At 46.2% G+C, this 18966-nt stretch overlaps 1 protein-coding gene across 1 annotated transcript; it reads left to right on the forward strand.

Annotated features, from left to right (window-relative positions):
* Positions 1-3792: 3792 nt before the first annotated feature.
* Positions 3793-15150, forward strand: Nefm (neurofilament medium chain). Its single transcript, XM_057786430.1, has 3 exons — positions 3793-11247; positions 11942-12066; positions 13335-15150. Exons 1-3 carry the CDS (start codon positions 10174-10176, stop codon positions 14665-14667), a joined length of 2532 nt encoding a protein of 843 aa, XP_057642413.1. The 5' UTR covers positions 3793-10173; the 3' UTR covers positions 14668-15150.
* Positions 15151-18966: the final 3816 nt, after the last annotated feature.

Raw genomic sequence — 18966 nt, forward strand, 5'->3', positions numbered from 1 at the left:
ATATGTTCCAACCCTCCACGTACTTTACAGACCTCTGGCATGATATCAGACCCCTTACCACTGTTGATTGACAAAGGAAAACAAGAAATTTAGGGTGATTAAGTTACAAGAGTTACAAGAAAACAGCATCAAGGAGTTTGTTAGCCACCTAGGAATATAAAATCAATCTTAATTGAATCAAGGAAGCTCCCTTCTGTGTAGAATAGGCACTTTCTGTCACAGAATGGCAAGTAGGGTATTTCTCCAGAAACCACTCCAATTCAGCCTCCTGGGAGACTCACCTGACTGCCTAGTGCATCTTCCAGATCAGCATGGACACATGGCAGCTGTCTAACTTTGAGTTTGTTTTTTAAGCTTAATTTTTCTTTTTGTTATGATGGGTATTGCAGGTAAGTCTGTGTTGAAAAGTGTACACATGAGCGCAGTTGCCTGCAGAGGCCACAAGAGGGCGTCAAATACACCTGAAGCAGGGATCTGCCCAATTTGGGTGTGGGAACTCAGGTCCTCTGCAAAAGCGGTACATACTCTTAACAGCTGAGCCATCTCTCTATCCTCCACCTTCATATCCTTAAGTTGTTTTTTTTTTTCTCCTCCTGTGCTTTGCATTCTGGGAAACTAGGTTTGTCTAAATCACACTCTCCTGATAAAGATATCATGTCTTATACCTAGCCTTTGTAAATATACCCCTTTCCATGTCAGGGTTGTTTTGCAGATATGACTAAGAAACCAGTTTATCAGGGACTGAACTGAGTACTCTAGATATTCTTATGTTGAAGCCCTAGCCACACAGGACCTCAGAATATGACAATATTTGGAGATGAGACCTTTAAAGCGGTATTAAATTTAAAATGAGGTTAGTAGATCACCCAATGATCAATATCTTCATTAGATCAGAAAATGATGACACCGACCCAAAGAGAGTGATAACTATAGAGAGGCAGGGGGATGATGTCTACCTGCCAAGGAGAGCTCTGAACACATCAGCCATGCTGATACCTGTCTTTGGGCTTCTAGCCTCAAGCACTGTAAAAAGAAGGGGAAAAAAGTAAAATAAGATTAGTTACATTTCTGTTGTTTGCACTGGCCATGTGTTGTTTGAGAACATATCTAGAAGACCAGCTCAGAGCCTGAGATGAGAACCTTCCCTGCAACAATGAAGAAGGTCCAATGTAGCAGCAAAGGTCGTGTAAGAGTAAGGCCCAGGTGGTAGGGCAGAGGTCAGTGAGGAGAGAAGCCTCCATGTTGCTACTGTTGACAACAGTGAAGAGTTCATGACCTGAGCCTCTGAACAGATGGATTCCAGAACACAGGAAAGAAGAAGAAATGGATTCTGCATACTCTCCATAAGGGACACAGCCCTATCAACAAGCTGGCTTTAACTCAAAGGGCAGTGAATGATTTCAGGCTCTACCTCCAAGACCAGTGAACAGGACCTTTGTGTTCCTTTAAGCCTCTGAGTCTGTGGCAATTTGCGACAGTAACCGCAGGAAGGAATATAAGAATTGCATTGCTATTTCACTGTTCCCAAGGTTTGCACATTCTACTCCATCCCCAGGTTCGCCTCATCCACATCCCAAATATACATCTTCTAATCTCCTCTGGGTTATAGAAATGCCTTCCCGATTCATTGCTTTCAATTCCTTTTCTCCTCCAAACCATTCCGCTCACTTCTGTCAAAGTGATTTTTCTAAAACACCAGCATGACCAGGTCACTCTTCTAATTAATTAAATTCTTTGTCTGGCCCTAGCCTGCTGTAATGTATGCACAATGGTTTCATCACGACATAGGGCCCTCCAAGCTCTCTGCAGCCCCCTGCAGCCTCTGGTAAACGCCCTGTCCTGCCGTGTCCACCTTGACACTGCCTTTGTTGTCTTCAAGGCTGCTTGTCCCCCTTCCCTCCACATTTAAGCCTTTTGGATTCTTGAAGCTCATCCTTGTTACCGGTTGTTTCAGTTGCCCCCAACCCCAGTGTTTCTAGAACACACTCTGTTTCTCTTTAGATAGCCTGGAGGCAGTTCCCCTGTGATCATTGTGCCATCTATAACTAAATCTTCTATCTTTTCTTCATCCAAGTCAGGATTCTGCCTCTCAAGCGACTCCCCAATGCCCACACATAAGTTCATTTACTCGTCCACACAGATATCCGTTTAGCAAAACAATATGTCATACACATGCATCCAAACACACACACACGCACATCTGGCCTGATGTCTAGCATCTGGAGTTTCATGGTTAGGCAGGCAGGTGTTAAGATGTTAGGGAAATGAGCAGCAGTAGTATTGCCTAAGTAAACTGCCAACGATAAGCTCCAGAGACCAAAAGATGACTTCATACCTGGTGAGGGCTGGCAGGGGGATGAGGGGGTTCTGGATGAGTGGAAGTTTTCTAGGAACATCATGGAAGGCAAAGGAGACAGCAAACCCACTGTGACAATGTGGAACTCTGTAAACACCTAGTGGTCTCATTGAACCATAAGCACAGCTTGGTAAGGTAAGTACCACATTCGTAGGCATGAGTTGAGTTGATGCCAAGGTAAGTACCACATTCGTAGGCATGAGTTGAGTTGATGCCGTATACTGAGCACGGCAGGAGAAGAGGGCCGTGTGTACTGTTAGGAGACAGCAGGGAAACCAGCCAATTATTATCTGTGAGTCACAATGGATGGCTAAGGAAACATTTTCATCATTAGGCATTGAGTCCCTAATAGTTTTATATAATGCAAATCCAGGAGATGATTGTTGCCATGACTAATACAGGATACATGTTTCTTTTCAAGGTCAACTCTTTACACAAGAAAAATGAGAAATGATTCTCTTCCTTGACCCTGATAATGGATAAATGGAAGCAGATTTATGTGGATGGAAAAAAAGAGTGAGTCAGAGCTCTTTATCCCATAAATAACAAAAAAAAAGTGGATTAAGACTGACTTGTCTCCAAGCAACCTATATAAATGCAATCACATAACCCTGATTTTAGTATATAAAATAGATGATCAAGAGATTCACTTAAAATTATTCATGGCTGTCTTTTCACTATTTCAATAGATTTTAAAAGCTTCTTCCTTGCCAGGCATCCCATTGCAAACCTTGACTAATGAGGATCCTGGGCCAAGCTATCTTCCATGGCCAAAATTCAAATGCTTGTTACTGGGTCTCTCAAAGTAGATGTACTTTAAAGAGCATGACATCCATAAAATAAAGGAAGAAAGAGAGGAGAGAAGGGAGAGAGGGAAGAAAGAAGGAAGGACTGGAAGGAAAGAAGGAAGGGAGGAAGAGAAGGAGGGAGGGAGGGAGAGAGGAAGGAAGGGAAGGTTAGATTAAAGATTTCCTTTATAATTTAAATGTATATAAATAAATATATATGATAGTAATAAGTTAATGGACGGTCAATTGTTGTGCAGCATAAATTAAAATCTCTTAAAAACCGAAAGCATGGGCTAGAAAGATGGCTCAGTGGTTAGGAGCACTGGCTGATCTTGTAGAGAATCCGGGGTCAGTTCCAGCACCCACACGACAGCTCACAACTGTCTGTAACTCTAGTTCCAGGGGACCTGACATCTTCACACACACTAATGTACATAAAATGAATGTTCTAGAACGGCACATATAATCTTTGAAAAAAAACCAAGAGCATATGCAAATGTAAGAGTGGGGTCTTACACATAGATCATGGACTAGAGTGAGTGAATTAAATGGCCTTCAGATGATGTAGAAAATTCATTTAGGATAAAAAAGACAAATGGCTCAGAGTTTGTTTTAATGTCTTTAATAAAATCACATATAAAACAGAAATACTCATCTGAGAAAACAGTCTTTTATATAAATTGCAGAAATGGGAAAGAAATATATGTATGCTATGTCTTGGGTATTTTTAACAGGTCAGACAGTTGGGTAATAATGAAAGATCTTTAAAATGTGAGATGTTTTTTGAATTAGATCCAATGACCTCCTGATGACCTTGGCGAGGATCTGCTTTCAAAGTCAGACTTCTCAATTTTACCTTCACCACCTTCCAGACATGTGTGTACTTTACCTCTTTGTGCCTCTGTATTCAATTGCTTTTTCTACAAAATGAGAATAAAAGGAATAATATCATGTAAGAAAACTGTGTTGACTAAATAAGATAATTCAGGGAAGTTTGAGCAAAATGTTTAACACACTGGAAGCTCTTAAATGGTTATTAATTATGGTCACTGATATTACCATGACCTGTCTCTTTGTGATGTCCCCTTTATGTTGACAGCTCTTGTCTGAGGCCGAATTTGGCACTCTACTGACAGGGTTCTGCCGTGTCGATACTGAATCAGAAGACCCTAGCTGTGATCCCAGTGCCACCATTTCCCAGACATGTGGCCAGGACAAATCTCTCGGTCAATTTGATCAGCTGTCAATGTGAAGAATCACTTGCGTTCTGCCCCAGCGCTCAGGCCACCTGGGGAGCACATTGATTGGGGGGGGGGGCTCAGCTTTGTGCTGTCCATCCTGAAGACTGAACCTAGCATCCTCAGGGGTGGTAAATTAGGTGAACAGGAAGCAGCCTACCACTGGTGTAGCTCCACCCTTCTTACTTTTCCTTTTGAAGCAGGCTGTCCTGGAACTTGGACTCCTCCTGCCTCAGGCAGGGTACTGAGAAGCTGGGATTACAGGCCTACACTACCAGATCTGATTTGTTTCATCTTTAATATAAAGTTTTGTAAAGCGTGTGAAAGCCTGCCAGTGTTATTGCTGGGGTTTGATTCCATTAAGTGTAAAGAAACAGAGAGCCCCTGTTTTACTAGGTCAGGCTACAAGTTACCGCGGCGGCCACACCACAGGCCTCACCACACACAGCCTTTAGCTTCAAGGTGGTGTTCGCCTCAGCAAATGAGAGGCAGATAGGAAAATATGAAACCCAGTCATGCTTTCCTGACCAGCAATTCCGACCGCTATTGTTTCCATGCTTTGATGTTTGTTTGTATTTATTTCTGTTTGTTTTTGAGGCAAACACTAAAGTAGCTCAGGCTGGTCTGAACTCAACTCCTGGATACTTCTGCCTCCACCACTCGAATGCTAGGATTACAGTCAGGGCCTCCACATCTGTTCTGCATGCTCAGTTTTGCTATAAAGAATCTATAATAATATTTTTGTTTAGACTGGAAAGTGCAGGTTTAAAAACAAGGCTCAAACCCAGGTTCCATGGCACATGGCTCTGTATTTTCCATCTGTTTTGAAAATATGCAAACTATTACATAAAAATGTATTTAGATTCATTGATGAACTAGAATAAAAGATGTATCATTGTCTCTCTGCATTTTGTAAATTTCTGTTTTACACACAACCAATGAATAAAATAGTTTTAAATCTGTGATGTTCTTGACAATCAAAAGGGCATCCGGGTTCTGCTCGTGAGCTGTCTGCAAAGGTCTGTGAGGGAATACTGCTTTGCAGGACAGTCAAGACCGAGGAAAAGAACTCATCTTTGAAATAATGACTATTTACTAGATGAGATTTTTTTAAAATTTATATCCCTGAATTTGAGTTCTTCTCAGAAATCTGATCCCAAAACCATGGATTGCAGATCTGTGATGGTTACAAAGACCGTCCTAATGAAACGTCTCCAATAAGAGAATCCTGTCTCACTAAGTCGCAGTAAGTTTGAACTAAAATTCACTGTAACAGGGCTGCCCTGGGGCAAAATTTCAGGCACTACAGCTTTAAGAGTTCAATCACACCTCATCGAGAGCTGTTCTGACTGAGGGAAAGCCAGCTTGGCTATTAAAAACATGCTGCAAATTAATGTAATAATATTTTTTTCAACTCCTCTGAGCTTTACCTCCAGGATTCCTCTCGGCAAAGCTCTGGTGGTTTTTTGCTTTGTTGTGTTTTGTTTTTTATAAAGCCTCAGTCTCCTTGCTCTGCCTTTCATGGAAACGACTCTCAGAAGAGAGGCGGCATTACACAGCAAAAAGGAAAACCAGCCAGCCAGGTTTAAGCCGAAAGCCACAGCTTTCCCCGGAAAACATGGAATTTCCACAGAGAAAACTCCTCAGCTGATTTATTTCATGTCTAGGAAACCTAAGGATGGAATAGTTTAAGATCTCTGAAGACTTCAGATTAACATTATAATAGTAGTAATTGTCAGAAATACAATATCGTTTTCAATGTATAAATATTCAGTAAGAGAAGTAAGCATGCAGTCAGTGACTCAATATCAGAAAAGGGATGCCGGGCCAGATGGGTTTGTTCTGATTTAAAACAGTGGCAACATATACATATGACCCAGTTGTGTGTGTGTGGGGGGGGGGGACAGTCTTTCTCTCCCGAGGACATTATTATGTTTCTTTCAGCAGCTGAAACAAGTGAGCAAGCACGGCCTGCTAATAAAGTTTGACACCGGAGGCTCAAGTAGAAATAAGTGGTCTGGTTTTCTACTCCCTCAGAGTCTCCTTCCTAGCTGACAGTGTTCTGGACCTCCCACATCAACCACCCCTTTAGTAATCTGCAAAGGGCGAGCCATAAACAAGTTTCCATTACAGATCCTAGAAGCAGATACCAGGCAACAGGATCAGACTCAGGTCTCAGCAGGCTGCAGATCTCACCAGAGGCAGGTGCAACCTACCAACTAGGCAGTGTGGCTTCTTTCTTCCTCTCCTCTCCCTCTCTCCCTCCCTTCTTTTCTTCCTCTTTCCTCTTTCTTCTTTCCAGAGCCCTTTCTTGCTGACATCTTCCATTCATGTGTGTGTGTGTGTGTGTTTTAAAATTCTAAAAGAAAAAGCTAAGAAAGTAGAAAAGGGGAGAAAAAGACTTGATTCATTTTAAAATATGCATCTTCCCTTGTGACCCAATAAATTAATTTCATATGCAAAGACTGTATTTCCATTCTCGTTACACAGCCCCTCAAATACCTCACAGTGATTCTCTCTTAACTAAGTTAACATTCGAATGTGTCCTAGTGAGGAATGCAGAAATAGAAAAATGTTCTTGCATTCTCAAAAAAAAAAAGTGATTCAAAGCAGACAGTATCTTACGCAACAATTCAGAGATAAGGTCATTAAAACTCTTATATCTGGATCATATGTGGAGGTTCCTTCTTTAGAATAAACCACAAAAGTGCTGTAGTAAACTCAGTGCCAGCCCCACAGTGTGGTAACTCAGACAGCCTTTCACTGGCACTCCACTGGTGCTGGTTTGCCCCAGCTTGTCGCTACAATGTCACCAAGGGGTAAACAGGCACAAACATTTCTTTCTATGAAAAACATCAAGGAGGTAAATTTTCTTCAAAAACCCAAGACAGAAAAGTAAAGAAGATTAGTTACTACAGCCCTTTTTTTAAAAAAGCAATAATAATAAAGAGATTGAATAAAGGGTTTAACCTTCAAATCACCTTCAGGAGCAAGTCAGAAAGGAAAGAGCAAAGTCTAAAGTGGAAGGCTGTGGTGGGGCTGAAACAATAATGTTTAAACCATTGGCACAATTTCCCCTTAACAGAGGGACTTATAAGACCCTGCACTATCCCTTAATGGCCCAGACTGATCAACAGTTTCGGTGACATTGAAGCTACAATGTTAAACTATAAGCACCGGCTTTAGCCTAAGTAATTGGCCATGACTTTGTTTGAAAGCAGCATTTTCCTCTCTATAACTGGTTGCACGCTTAACATTTTTTTAGCTAGTTTAGATATAAGGCAAAACAGGATGATTGTGAAATTAAACATTTGTTTCCTTGTAAATGTCTCTGCAGCGTCATCTCTATGCCAAAGCCCCGCAAAAAACTCGTAGCTGAAGCCTGTTGGCCACCCATGTGCTGTCACTGCAGATAGCTCTCCCCGTGAACGTTCAGCAAGACGCTGCTGGCGGCTCTCTATATCTCAGTAAAAGCAGGCAGTAACACATAGCTCATGCATAAATACTGCATTGGAAGGATGCGGCAGTATCTATATGGCATCCAGCTGAGGTCCCACCCTGCTGGCCCACGTTTGACAGACCCGCAGAGTTTCCATTTTCACTTATCTTTCCATAGGAAATCAACAAATCTGGGTTTTACAGAATTTACAAGTTAGTCCTCCACTTTGTGGACTGCCCCTCTCAGTGACTTGAGTCTGGGCTCCCGCTGCTTTAAGCAGTAACCAACACTCAGCAAATCAGATGGGCCTCATACCCAACCCCCTCACTCTCCACCCCCGCAGCCTGCAGCCCGCAATGCTGCAGTTTCACGTTCTAGAACCAAAGGGTAACTCCTCAAATGAACCCTTTTTTTTTCCTTTTAAAATCTCACTTCTACCTTAAAATGCATGGGGCCAAGAGCTTATAAAACTGCAAAATTAAAGTCTCCAGAAAGAAAGGCACCTGTGATTCCTTACTGATTAATACAACCCCATCACATCATGAGGAGGCAATTAGAAGGCGTTTCAGCTTGCTGTCTCTGCTTCTGACCCACAGTCAGTCCCTCCTGGTGCGGTCCTCAGCTCAAGCCCTGCTTTCCATCCTCACTTTGTCTGGCAGGACTCTGAACTCTCTCACTCTGAATTTTCCCAAACCGCAATCCAAAACAGAAGGGCTTTCTCACTTAAAAACACACACCCAGCTACACAGTGTAAAACTATACAACCCTGTAGGATGTCTGCTTAAACAAACATGCTTAAAAGATGGTTGGCCTATGCCAAATCGGCCATCAAAATCTACCTGGGCAAACATATTCCTTTTTTTTTTTTAAGGGAGGGGAAATGCCTGGTTTACTCAAGGCTGGGATGAATCTATTCTGTAACCTTTCAGTTAGTTTTAAGCTAATTGAGTGTCCTTGTCAATAGTTATAGCACACAAAAGTAGTGCCTAGACAGAACCATGACAGGGCATTTTTTCAAACTTATCGTACTGCCTGTCTCCCTGGATTTTTCATCTCGGATTTCAAATCCCCCTTCCCAGGGAATAGTTGACCTTCAGATTTCAGGCCTTGTGTCTCCTCCTTTCCCAGCATCCATCATTTCTTGGTAAAGTCAAACTGGGTTTCAAGTCTCTATTTCCCTTAACTGAGTGTAACGGATTTTAGTTGTTTTCAAAATCTGCAGTCTGCTCATTGTGCCAACTCTGCACTGCAGAGAAGTCTTCGAGTGGGCTTTCCAGCTTGCTTCCTACAAACAAGCAGTCACTACAAACAGGTTTAGTGTTCGCTGGGGGAGAGGACCTAAAAGTGACCCTCTTCTAAGCTCTGGTAGGCAGGAAACCCAGCAGCATCCCATGGCCCCGCCTGGGCGCTGTCCTAGGTGCTGCCGGATCCTTGGGCGCCCCTGCGCCTTACCTGCTGGAAGCTGCCGAGATTCCCCAACCGTTAAGCAGACTGGAGTGCCACATCTTACTTTTAACACAAATGACTACCCCGGTCTGTCCTCTTTGTCCCCTTCCCGGAGGTTTCAGATCGGCCATTCCTCAGAAACTCTCTCTCTTTTTTTTTCTTCTGCATAACTCTCGGCTCATCTCCGCCTGCTTTAAGACAAGGGGGAGGAGAAGGAAAGGGTGGACTGACAAGGACGATAAGAAAGAGTGGGGGAGGAAAAAAGAGAGTGTGGGAGAAGGAGAGAAGGGGTGAAAGACAAGGCGGCAAAGAAAAAAGTTCCATGGGCAAGGGCTCCAAGGGAAATGCCGGGTGATAACTAAAAGAGAGGGGGTGGGGGAAGAGGAAGGGCCGCAAGGGGAGTGGGGGGTGACAAAGAACAGCAGAGCCTAAGGCCAAAAGTGCGGAAGAAAGAAACTAAGAGGCAGGGGACCAAAGAAGAGCCAGGAGGCCGGATAAGAACTGCCCAAAGGGCCGGAGAGTGACTAAACAAAGAAAGGGCGCTGGGTCGGCACTTGCACCAAGGCTAGGAGCTGCAAACTGCAGGTGAAACGCAGAAAAGGGAGATCTACAGGGTGACAAGTGGTCTGGGACCCAAGGGGACGCTGGAGAAGGACCGGCCGGGCTGCACCCAAGTGCGGGGTCCACTGTGGCGCGGGCCCACATGGAGCGCAGAGCGGCCGCTGAATCACCGCAGGGCTTATCTCCCCCTTCCCCCCACCCCGGCCCGGTGCCCGCAGTCCCCGCCTCCTCGACCGCCGCCTCCACGGGGCGGGGCCCTGGCCCGGGACCAGCTGCTCGGCTATAAAGGGGCTGCGGCGAGGCCGGCAGAACGCTGTGACAGCCACACACTCCAAGGCCTCCAAGATGAGCTACACTCTGGACTCGCTGGGCAACCCGTCCGCCTACCGGCGGGTCACCGAGACCCGCTCCAGTTTCAGCCGCGTGAGCGGGTCCCCGTCCAGCGGCTTCCGCTCGCAGTCCTGGTCCCGCGGCTCTCCCAGCACCGTGTCCTCCTCCTACAAGCGCAGCGCGCTCGCCCCGCGCCTCGCCTATAGCTCGGCCATGCTCAGCTCTGCAGAGAGCAGCCTTGACTTCAGCCAGTCCTCCTCGCTGCTCAACGGCGGCTCCGGAGGCGACTACAAGCTGTCCCGTTCCAATGAGAAAGAGCAGCTGCAGGGACTGAACGACCGCTTCGCCGGCTACATCGAGAAAGTGCACTACTTGGAACAGCAGAACAAGGAGATCGAGGCGGAGATCCAGGCTCTGCGGCAGAAACAGGCCTCCCATGCCCAGCTGGGTGATGCTTACGACCAGGAGATCCGAGAGCTGCGAGCCACGCTCGAGATGGTGAACCACGAGAAGGCTCAGGTGCAGCTGGACTCCGATCATCTGGAGGAAGACATTCACCGGCTCAAGGAGCGCTTCGAGGAGGAAGCGCGACTGCGCGACGACACGGAGGCTGCCATCCGAGCGCTGCGCAAAGACATCGAGGAGTCCTCGATGGTAAAGGTGGAGCTGGACAAGAAGGTTCAGTCGCTGCAGGATGAGGTGGCCTTCCTGAGAAGCAATCACGAAGAGGAGGTGGCCGACCTGCTGGCTCAGATCCAGGCGTCGCACATCACGGTAGAGCGCAAAGACTACCTGAAGACAGACATCTCCACGGCCCTGAAGGAGATCCGCTCCCAGCTCGAGTGTCACTCAGACCAGAACATGCACCAGGCCGAAGAGTGGTTCAAATGCCGCTATGCCAAGCTCACCGAGGCGGCCGAGCAGAACAAGGAGGCCATCCGCTCCGCCAAGGAAGAGATCGCCGAATACCGGCGCCAGCTACAGTCCAAGAGCATCGAGCTCGAATCCGTGCGTGGTACTAAGGAGTCCCTGGAGCGGCAGCTCAGCGACATCGAGGAGCGCCACAACCACGACCTCAGCAGCTACCAGGTAGGAACCGCGGCTGCGCGGCCGGCTGGCGCCAGCGCCGCGCGCCCCCGACACGCCACTCTCGAGAGCGCCCTCTTGGTCGCGCTCCCTGGTGACAGCTCGCCAACGCGCAGGAGCGCAGCGCGGCAGACCCGAGTTAGCTGTGGCCCAGGGTCCTTGCCCCGCCCTTCCTCGTTGCCCCACCCACCTATCTCAATTACTTAGAAATCCCCCTCTCCTTCAAAAACTTGCTTTCCTACGACAGATTCTACTTTTTAAGTCAGAGGCACATTCCAGTAATCAAGAAATACGTCATTTAATAAGCAGAAATATGATAGCCTCTTATATCCTCCCCCTCCCGCAGCCGCGCTGGGACCGAGCTTTCAAAACTGGCTTCAGTCCAGAGTTTGGGTGGGGATGGAGGGTCAGGTCCAATCAGGACCTTCCTCGGGTTCCCAGTCCGAGTGTTCCCTTCAGGAGCGTTCTAGGCTTACTGATCTCCCTGTCCCTAGTGCCTTGGAAACCTCTGGTTGATTTTTGTTGGTTTGTTTTGTATTCCATTACCATAAAAGAAAAGAGGCGGGGGCTAAGAGTGATATCTCTTAGACTTTTGGAGCTGGTGGCGGGGGAGGGGGGTGTGTGTGGAAAAAGCTCGGGGAGTGGGATAGCAAGTGTCTTGTGAAGGAAGTTTCTGGAGACTCATTGTGTCTTTCAGGACACCATCCAGCAGTTGGAAAATGAGCTTCGGGGAACAAAGTGGGAGATGGCTCGTCATTTGCGAGAATACCAGGATCTCCTCAACGTCAAGATGGCCCTGGACATCGAGATCGCCGCATACAGGTAGAGGCTCTCCACAGACTTGGTCCAGGCGCTATCCGCACTGCAGAGGCTGCTGGTTCACAGCCTTCCCCCACTTAAGCCAAAGCTGACAGTGTGAGGCTCAGAGGCCTGGTCCCCCTGCTCAGTTACAAACAAATTGAATCCTAAGTATTGCAGATTTATCACTTTTGTTCATCTTTAAAGAGTGAATATGGGGAGGGTCCGGGAGGAGTTGGGGGAAGGAAAAGAATATGATAACATATAATTATTTTTAAAAAACCCAAAATGCACCACAAAAGTGAGGAAAGGATAATTTTTAACTTTATTTTTAATATTTCATCTGATGATTCCAACTCTTTTATATTGCCAAGGACAAACACCAGGTCATTCTACCTCTGGTTTTCTCTTACAGCATACTGTTGCCATCATCTGGCTGAGACTAGATATAGGTGCATTAGAATGTAGATACACTTATTTCAAGCCTATGGATGATATATATGCATTCTATGTGTCTACAGCATATATGATACTTTTATATATCGAGATCTATACAAGCATGCATGCATAGAAACATATAGAACTAAATGCATAAGCAGTTACAGGTTTGATCTCTTTATCAGTAGACTGGCTATAGGTCTCCTGATTAATGCTGTCTTTCTGCTGACCAGATTCAAAACACACAGTTCTTGACAAAGCAATCATTTCCTGTAAAGACTTTATAGAAAGAATAAACTGCACTTTCTTTTTAAGAAAATCGGATGATTGTACAAATAGACATTCTGTCGCTGAAATAGAACAAATTTTAACTGGGTTCACTTATATCAACATCTAGCTATAATTTAAAGTCATCAACATTCTGATTTATGTCCAATGGTTTCAATTTTTTAATTGAACATTTTATTCCCTTTAACAATCCACACGAATCTTGACAGTTCAAACGATGAGGGAGGCCACCCTCTGGGGGATAAAGGGAGCTGACTACTACGGACCTTCTGAGAACATTCATACTGCACCAAGGGCATGAATGCTGCAGAGCTGGACTCACGGTCTGGGTGTGGCTAATTTCCTATTGGGCGTGGCAAGATACTGCAGCAGAGGATTGGCTCGCACTCTCAGAGACTCTGCCACTGCATATGTTATAACACGTCAATGAAGTGATAGTAGGCACTGCAGTGGTGGGCAGAATGTCTTCCTTATGTGGCTCTATTTATTCTACCCTTGCAGTAATGAAACTTAGAAAGCCACATAAATCTTCAAGCCTGTCTCATCATCTTTGATTTCTTCCTTAGGAAACTCCTGGAGGGTGAAGAGACCAGATTTAGCACATTTTCAGGAAGCATCACGGGGCCTCTGTACACACACCGACAGCCCTCTGTCACAATATCCAGTAAGATTCAGAAGACCAAAGTCGAGGCTCCCAAGCTCAAGGTCCAACACAAATTTGTGGAGGAGATCATCGAGGAAACAAAAGTGGAAGATGAGAAGTCAGAAATGGAAGACGCCCTCACGGCTATTGCAGAGGAGCTGGCAGCCTCTGCCAAAGAGGAAAAGGAAGAAGAGGCAGAGGAGAAGGAAGAGGAACAGGAAGCCGAAAAGTCCCCTGTGAAGTCTCCTGAGGCTAAGGAAGAAGAGGAAGGGGAAAAGGAGGAAGAAGAAGGCCAGGAGGAAGAAGAAGAGGAAGAGGAAGGTGCCAAGTCAGACCAGGCAGAAGAGGGAGGATCTGAGAAGGAAGGCTCCAGTGAAAAGGATGAAGGTGAGCAGGAAGAAGAGGGAGAGACTGAGGCAGAAGGTGAAGGAGAGGAAGTAGAAGCTAAAGAGGAAAAGAAAACTGAAGAAAAGGTTGAAGAAGTGGCTGTCAAGGAGGAAATCAAGATTGAGAAGCCAGAGAAAGCCAAGTCTCCTGTGCCAAAATCACCAGTTGAAGAGGTAAAGCCAAAACCAGAAACCAAAGCCGGGAAAGACGAGCAGAAGGAGGAAGAGAAAGTTAAGGAAGAAAAGAAGGAAGTCGTCAAGGAAGCACCTAAGGAAGAGAAGGTAGAGAAAAAGGAGGAGAAGCCAAAAGATGTACCAGAGAAGAAGGCTGAGTCTCCGGTGAAAGAGAAAGCTGTGGAGGAGGTGATCACCATCACCAAGTCGGTAAAGGTGAGCCTGGAGAAAGACACCAAAGAGGAGAAGCCTCAGCAGCAGGAGAAAGTCAAGGAGAAGGAGAAGGCAGAGGAGGAGGGAGGGAGTGAGGAGGAGGGGAGCGATCGCAGCCCACAGGAATCACGGAAGGAAGACATAGCTATCAATGGGGAGGTGGAAGGAAAAGAGGAGGAGCAGGAAACTCAGGAAAAGGGCAGTGGGAGGGAAGAGGAGAAAGGGGTGGTCACTAATGGCTTAGATGTGAGCCCAGCAGCTGAAAAGAAAGAGGATGAGGACAAGGTGGTGGTGACCAAGAAGGTGGAAAAAATCACCAGCGAGGGGGGCGATGGTGCTACCAAATACATCACCAAATCTGTAACCGTCACTCAAAAGGTCGAAGAGCATGAGGAGACCTTTGAGGAGAAACTAGTGTCAACTAAAAAGGTAGAAAAAGTCACTTCACACGCCATAGTCAAGGAAGTCACCCAGGGTGACTAAGATCTGAGTCCACTGCAAAAGGTTAAGCCATACGACAATTTCAAAATGCATGTGATTGACAGCTTCAAAACAGAATGGGTTCTCCCATGGGGGCTCCAGACATTGTATTTTCCTTTGTGCAATAAGAGGGAACTGCATGCAAGCTCAGGGTGCCTCCTCCTCGGTCTTTGGGGGAATCCAAATGCATGATAGTGTATGTACCTGGGGAATTTGCCAGTTTCCTAAACTGTTGGAAGAGGGGCACTCGGGGGGGATGTCTTGAGATGTAATATGCAAAGTACCAACTGAGCCAAAAATAATAAGTGAAACAGAACTCTCTTAGCCTTAAGAAAGCTATATATGAATACTTATGTTTACCTCACTGGTGCATTTAAAATGGACTTCTGCTCATGGGAGAACCTTGCTGACCGCACAGTTTGCAACCTTACGTTGATCGATGTTCAATGTCACATCAGTCTTTGCTCAATAAAGGTCATACTGGAAACATAAGTTCAATGTGTGGTGGTATCTTATTTCACAGGGAACTATCTGCAGCCAGGAGCTGCCTTCCCCTCAGAATGCATTGCCTCTACATTGCATTGCTAGTGGCCTGCGCCTCTCAGTTCTCTGAGAGAATCTAACAGGAAAATAAATTGCTTAAGATGTTTTCATGTGTTGACACATTTACTTAGCCCATGCTTCATCCCAAACCTTGAAAACTGTAGCCCTGAAATGAGAGTAGAAGCAACATGAGGAAACAAAAGGAGATTTGGAGGGAGAGAAGACTTCAGTCTCCAGATGGGTCCATCCTGGGGCCTGTTTCAAGGTAAGAGGGGCCATGATGAGGCCATAACAGGCCTCCTGGAGTTGAGTCACAGACCAGGGGCATGGTGTGTGTCTAGAAGATGTGGGGTTTAAATAGTCAAGAAACATCCACTCTAGAAAACACCTATTTCTATCACTGATTCTTGACTTGGTTTAAAACAATTTATACTGTTAGTTTTTATTAGCTGGGGAAATGATGCCAGAAATAAATAAAATATTTGCATTGGGTTTTAAGAAAAATGAGTCTTTGATTTAGGGAGTAAACAGGTTTAGGTGAAAAGCCCTGGTCTGGACCAAAAAAAAAATAATACTAATAATTCTAAAAACATTTGCCTTAGACCTTTACATTCATGGGTAAATTAATTAGCATATTACCTTTTCTGAGTTTTGGGGTTTTTTTCCTTACCAGTGAGTACAGCCCAAGGATATCTTCCTTTGATATTCTTTTTAAATGGTTTTTCAAGATACTCCAATTTGAAACTCTGAACATACCCAGGGAAGCTCAGAGAAAATGGCAGTTTTTGCAGTGATGTTTCCCCAGCCATTTGCCAGGACTCAGTGTTTACAAAACTGGCATAACATCTGCACTCGTGGCTTGTGTTAAAGGACTCGTTTTTTTCCAGATACTATAATATCCATGACACCCAAGATGAAAGAGGGTTATTTAAATATAACAAGCCCCAAACCCCACCTCTGTGTGGGAGTTAAAAATAAAATGCATGTACGACAGGGATCCAGGCTAACACCTGGAGCACAGCTATCAGCTGAAGATGCAGGTGTTAGGACAGAGGAGCTGGGACAGAGGTCACAGACAGCCCCTGAGACTGGCTCAGCCCAGAACTATGTCCGTAAGAATCACATTTGCCTCCCATCTCAACCAGTAACAGGAGAAGCATCTTGATTAACAGTGTAATCAAAAGTGACCCCAATGGTGGGGGTGAGGCAGCTCTATTCCCCCAAGACCTGGGAGGCTATGAGAAGTGGGAATAATGGCTCGGTTTGATCTAACCCACATAAACTTTAAGTAACTATTAATAAGGAAATATTATTATAAAAATAATTATTTGTTCCTGAAACCATCTCATCAAATGAAAGTAATACCAATGGGGTCGGGGAAAGAGTACCCACTCTGTTCCCGGGGGTACAGAGACCTTTCTGTGAGTTTGTGTGCTGTTGTGTTATACTTTGTTCTTTTTCCGTAACATGTACTATTTAAAAATAAGATCAGTCAGCTGAATTCTCCCTGAGGCCAGAACTGTGTGCTTATCCCACCAACTCTGGCGACTTTCAACCACCTCATTTTCTTTCCTAGGAATATTTTCATATTTTCTTAAAGACAGTCACTGTTTTGACCTCCTCACAAATACTAAAACAATGGTTTCTTTGGTAATCCATGTAAACATTTCTGAACTAATAAATTATCAAGTGAGCTAGATGTTTGTTAAGGATCCCACAGAGGCATACTGTTATTCTCTCCTGAGATTATTGATTCGATCGTGAGTGGCAAATATTGCACTCTAATTTAAAGGAAAACAATCTGAATTTCATGTTCCCAAATATACTCAGTGACACTGAGAAAGTTATTAAAAACTCCAACTGTCCAGGAAGCTAGAGGCTGGTATCTCTGACCTTAGTCTGTCCCTGGCTACAGCGACACTAAGCTAAAAGAGAGTTGCTACTTGGCCAGCACATTGCCTTTAAAATACTGCTCCTTTTATCTGATTGCCTTTAAAATACTGCTCCTTTTATCTGTTGTGAGAAGTTGTCAATGTTAGTTAGTTCTCAGGCTTTTTACTAATTTAAAAAATGAAAGAATTTTCTTAAAAATCTTTTTCTGGTCAGCAGCTGGATTGTAGAACTGAGATTTAACCTAAGAGTTCAGTTCCAGACTACACACTGTCAACCCCTATGCAACAGCGCTCCTCAGACCCAGCCTTCAGATCTGCCCTCAGATGCGCCCCACAACCAGCCCCTCAGAACCACCGCTCACACCCACCCCTCACACCTTCCCCCACACTCACCCCTCACAACAACCCCTCACAGCAACCCCTCACAGCAACCCCTCATACACCCCCATACCCCTCACACACACCCCTCAACCAACCCCTCAGAAACACCGCTCACACCCACCCCTCAGAACCACCGCTCACACCCACTCCTCATACCCTCCCCCATACTCATTCCTCACACCAACCCCTCACACTCACCCCTCACACAACAACCCCTCACACCCCCCACACCCACCCCTCACACCAACCCCTCACACCCCCTCACACCAACCCCTCACACCCCCTCACACCCACCCCTCACACCCACTCCTCACACCCAACCATCACACCCACCCCCACACCCACCCCTTACACCCATTCCTAACACCCACCCTTCACACCCCCCTCACACCCACCCCTCACACCCTCTCACACCCACCCTTCACACCCACCCCTCACACCCCTCTCAAACCCACCCTTCACACCCCCCTCACACCCACCCCTCACACCCTCTCACACCCACCCTTCACACCCTCTCACACCCACCCCTCACACCCCTCTCACACCCACCCCTCACACCCTCTCACACCCACCCCTCACACCCCCCTCACACCCACCCCTCACACCCTCTCACACCCACCCTTCACACCCCCCTCACACCCACCCCTCACACCCTCTCACACCCACCCCTCACACCCCTCTCACACCCACCCTTCACACCCTCTCACACCCACCCCTCACACCCCTCTCACACCCACCCTTCACACCCACCCCTCACACCCCTCTCACACCCACCCCTCACACCCCTCTCACACCCACCCCTCACACCCTCTCACACCCACCCCTCACACCCTCTCACACCCACCCACAGCATTGCAAGCGACAACAAGACTGGGCACAACCTTCACATCAAGGCCTCATTCATGAGGCAACCCAGTAGGAGGAAAAGGGTCCCACAAGCAGGCCAAAGAGTCAGAGACAGCCCCTACTGTTAGGAGTCCCTCAAGAACACCAAGCTATCCTGCCATAACATATGGGCAGAGGACCTAGGTCAGACACCTACAGGCTCCCTGATCTCTGGGAGCCCCTATGAGTCCAGGGCAGTTGATTCTGTGGGTTCTGTTCATGGTGACCCTGACCCCTCTGGTTCCTCAGATGCTTCCTCCCCCTCCTCCTCAGAACTGCTCAAACTCTGCCTAGTGTTGGCTGTGGGTCTCGGCATCTGCTCCCATCGGTTGCTGGATGAAGTGTCTTTGATCGATGTCTCTGATGAGGATTCTCCTGGCCTCCTGTCTTAAAACGCTCTGTAGTCAGGGAAAACTGCAGGCTGAAGGTTTTGTGGCTGGGTTGGTGTCCCAATTCCTCCACTTGAGGCCTTGTCTGGTTACAGAAGATGGCCAGTTCAAGCTCCATGACTCCCATTACTAGGAGTTGCTGGGTTACTCTCAGAGATTCCATGGAACCTCCATTACACTGTTTCCACCTTGTACCATAAATACCCCAAATT

Source organism: Chionomys nivalis, chromosome 12, assembly GCF_950005125.1.
Source record: "Chionomys nivalis chromosome 12, mChiNiv1.1, whole genome shotgun sequence".
Lineage (NCBI taxonomy): Eukaryota > Metazoa > Chordata > Mammalia > Rodentia > Cricetidae > Chionomys > Chionomys nivalis.

Excerpts from the sequence above, each read along its gene's own strand:
- Nefm (XM_057786430.1), top strand. The coding sequence starts at position 10,174 with ATGAGCTACACTCTGGACTCGCTGGGCAACCCGTCCGCCTACCGGCGG. Across the intron at positions 11,248-11,941 it reads ACGACCTCAGCAGCTACCAG|GACACCATCCAGCAGTTGGA; the intron begins GTAGGAACCGCG and ends TGTGTCTTTCAG. Across the intron at positions 12,067-13,334 it reads ATCGAGATCGCCGCATACAG|GAAACTCCTGGAGGGTGAAG; the intron begins GTAGAGGCTCTC and ends TTTCTTCCTTAG.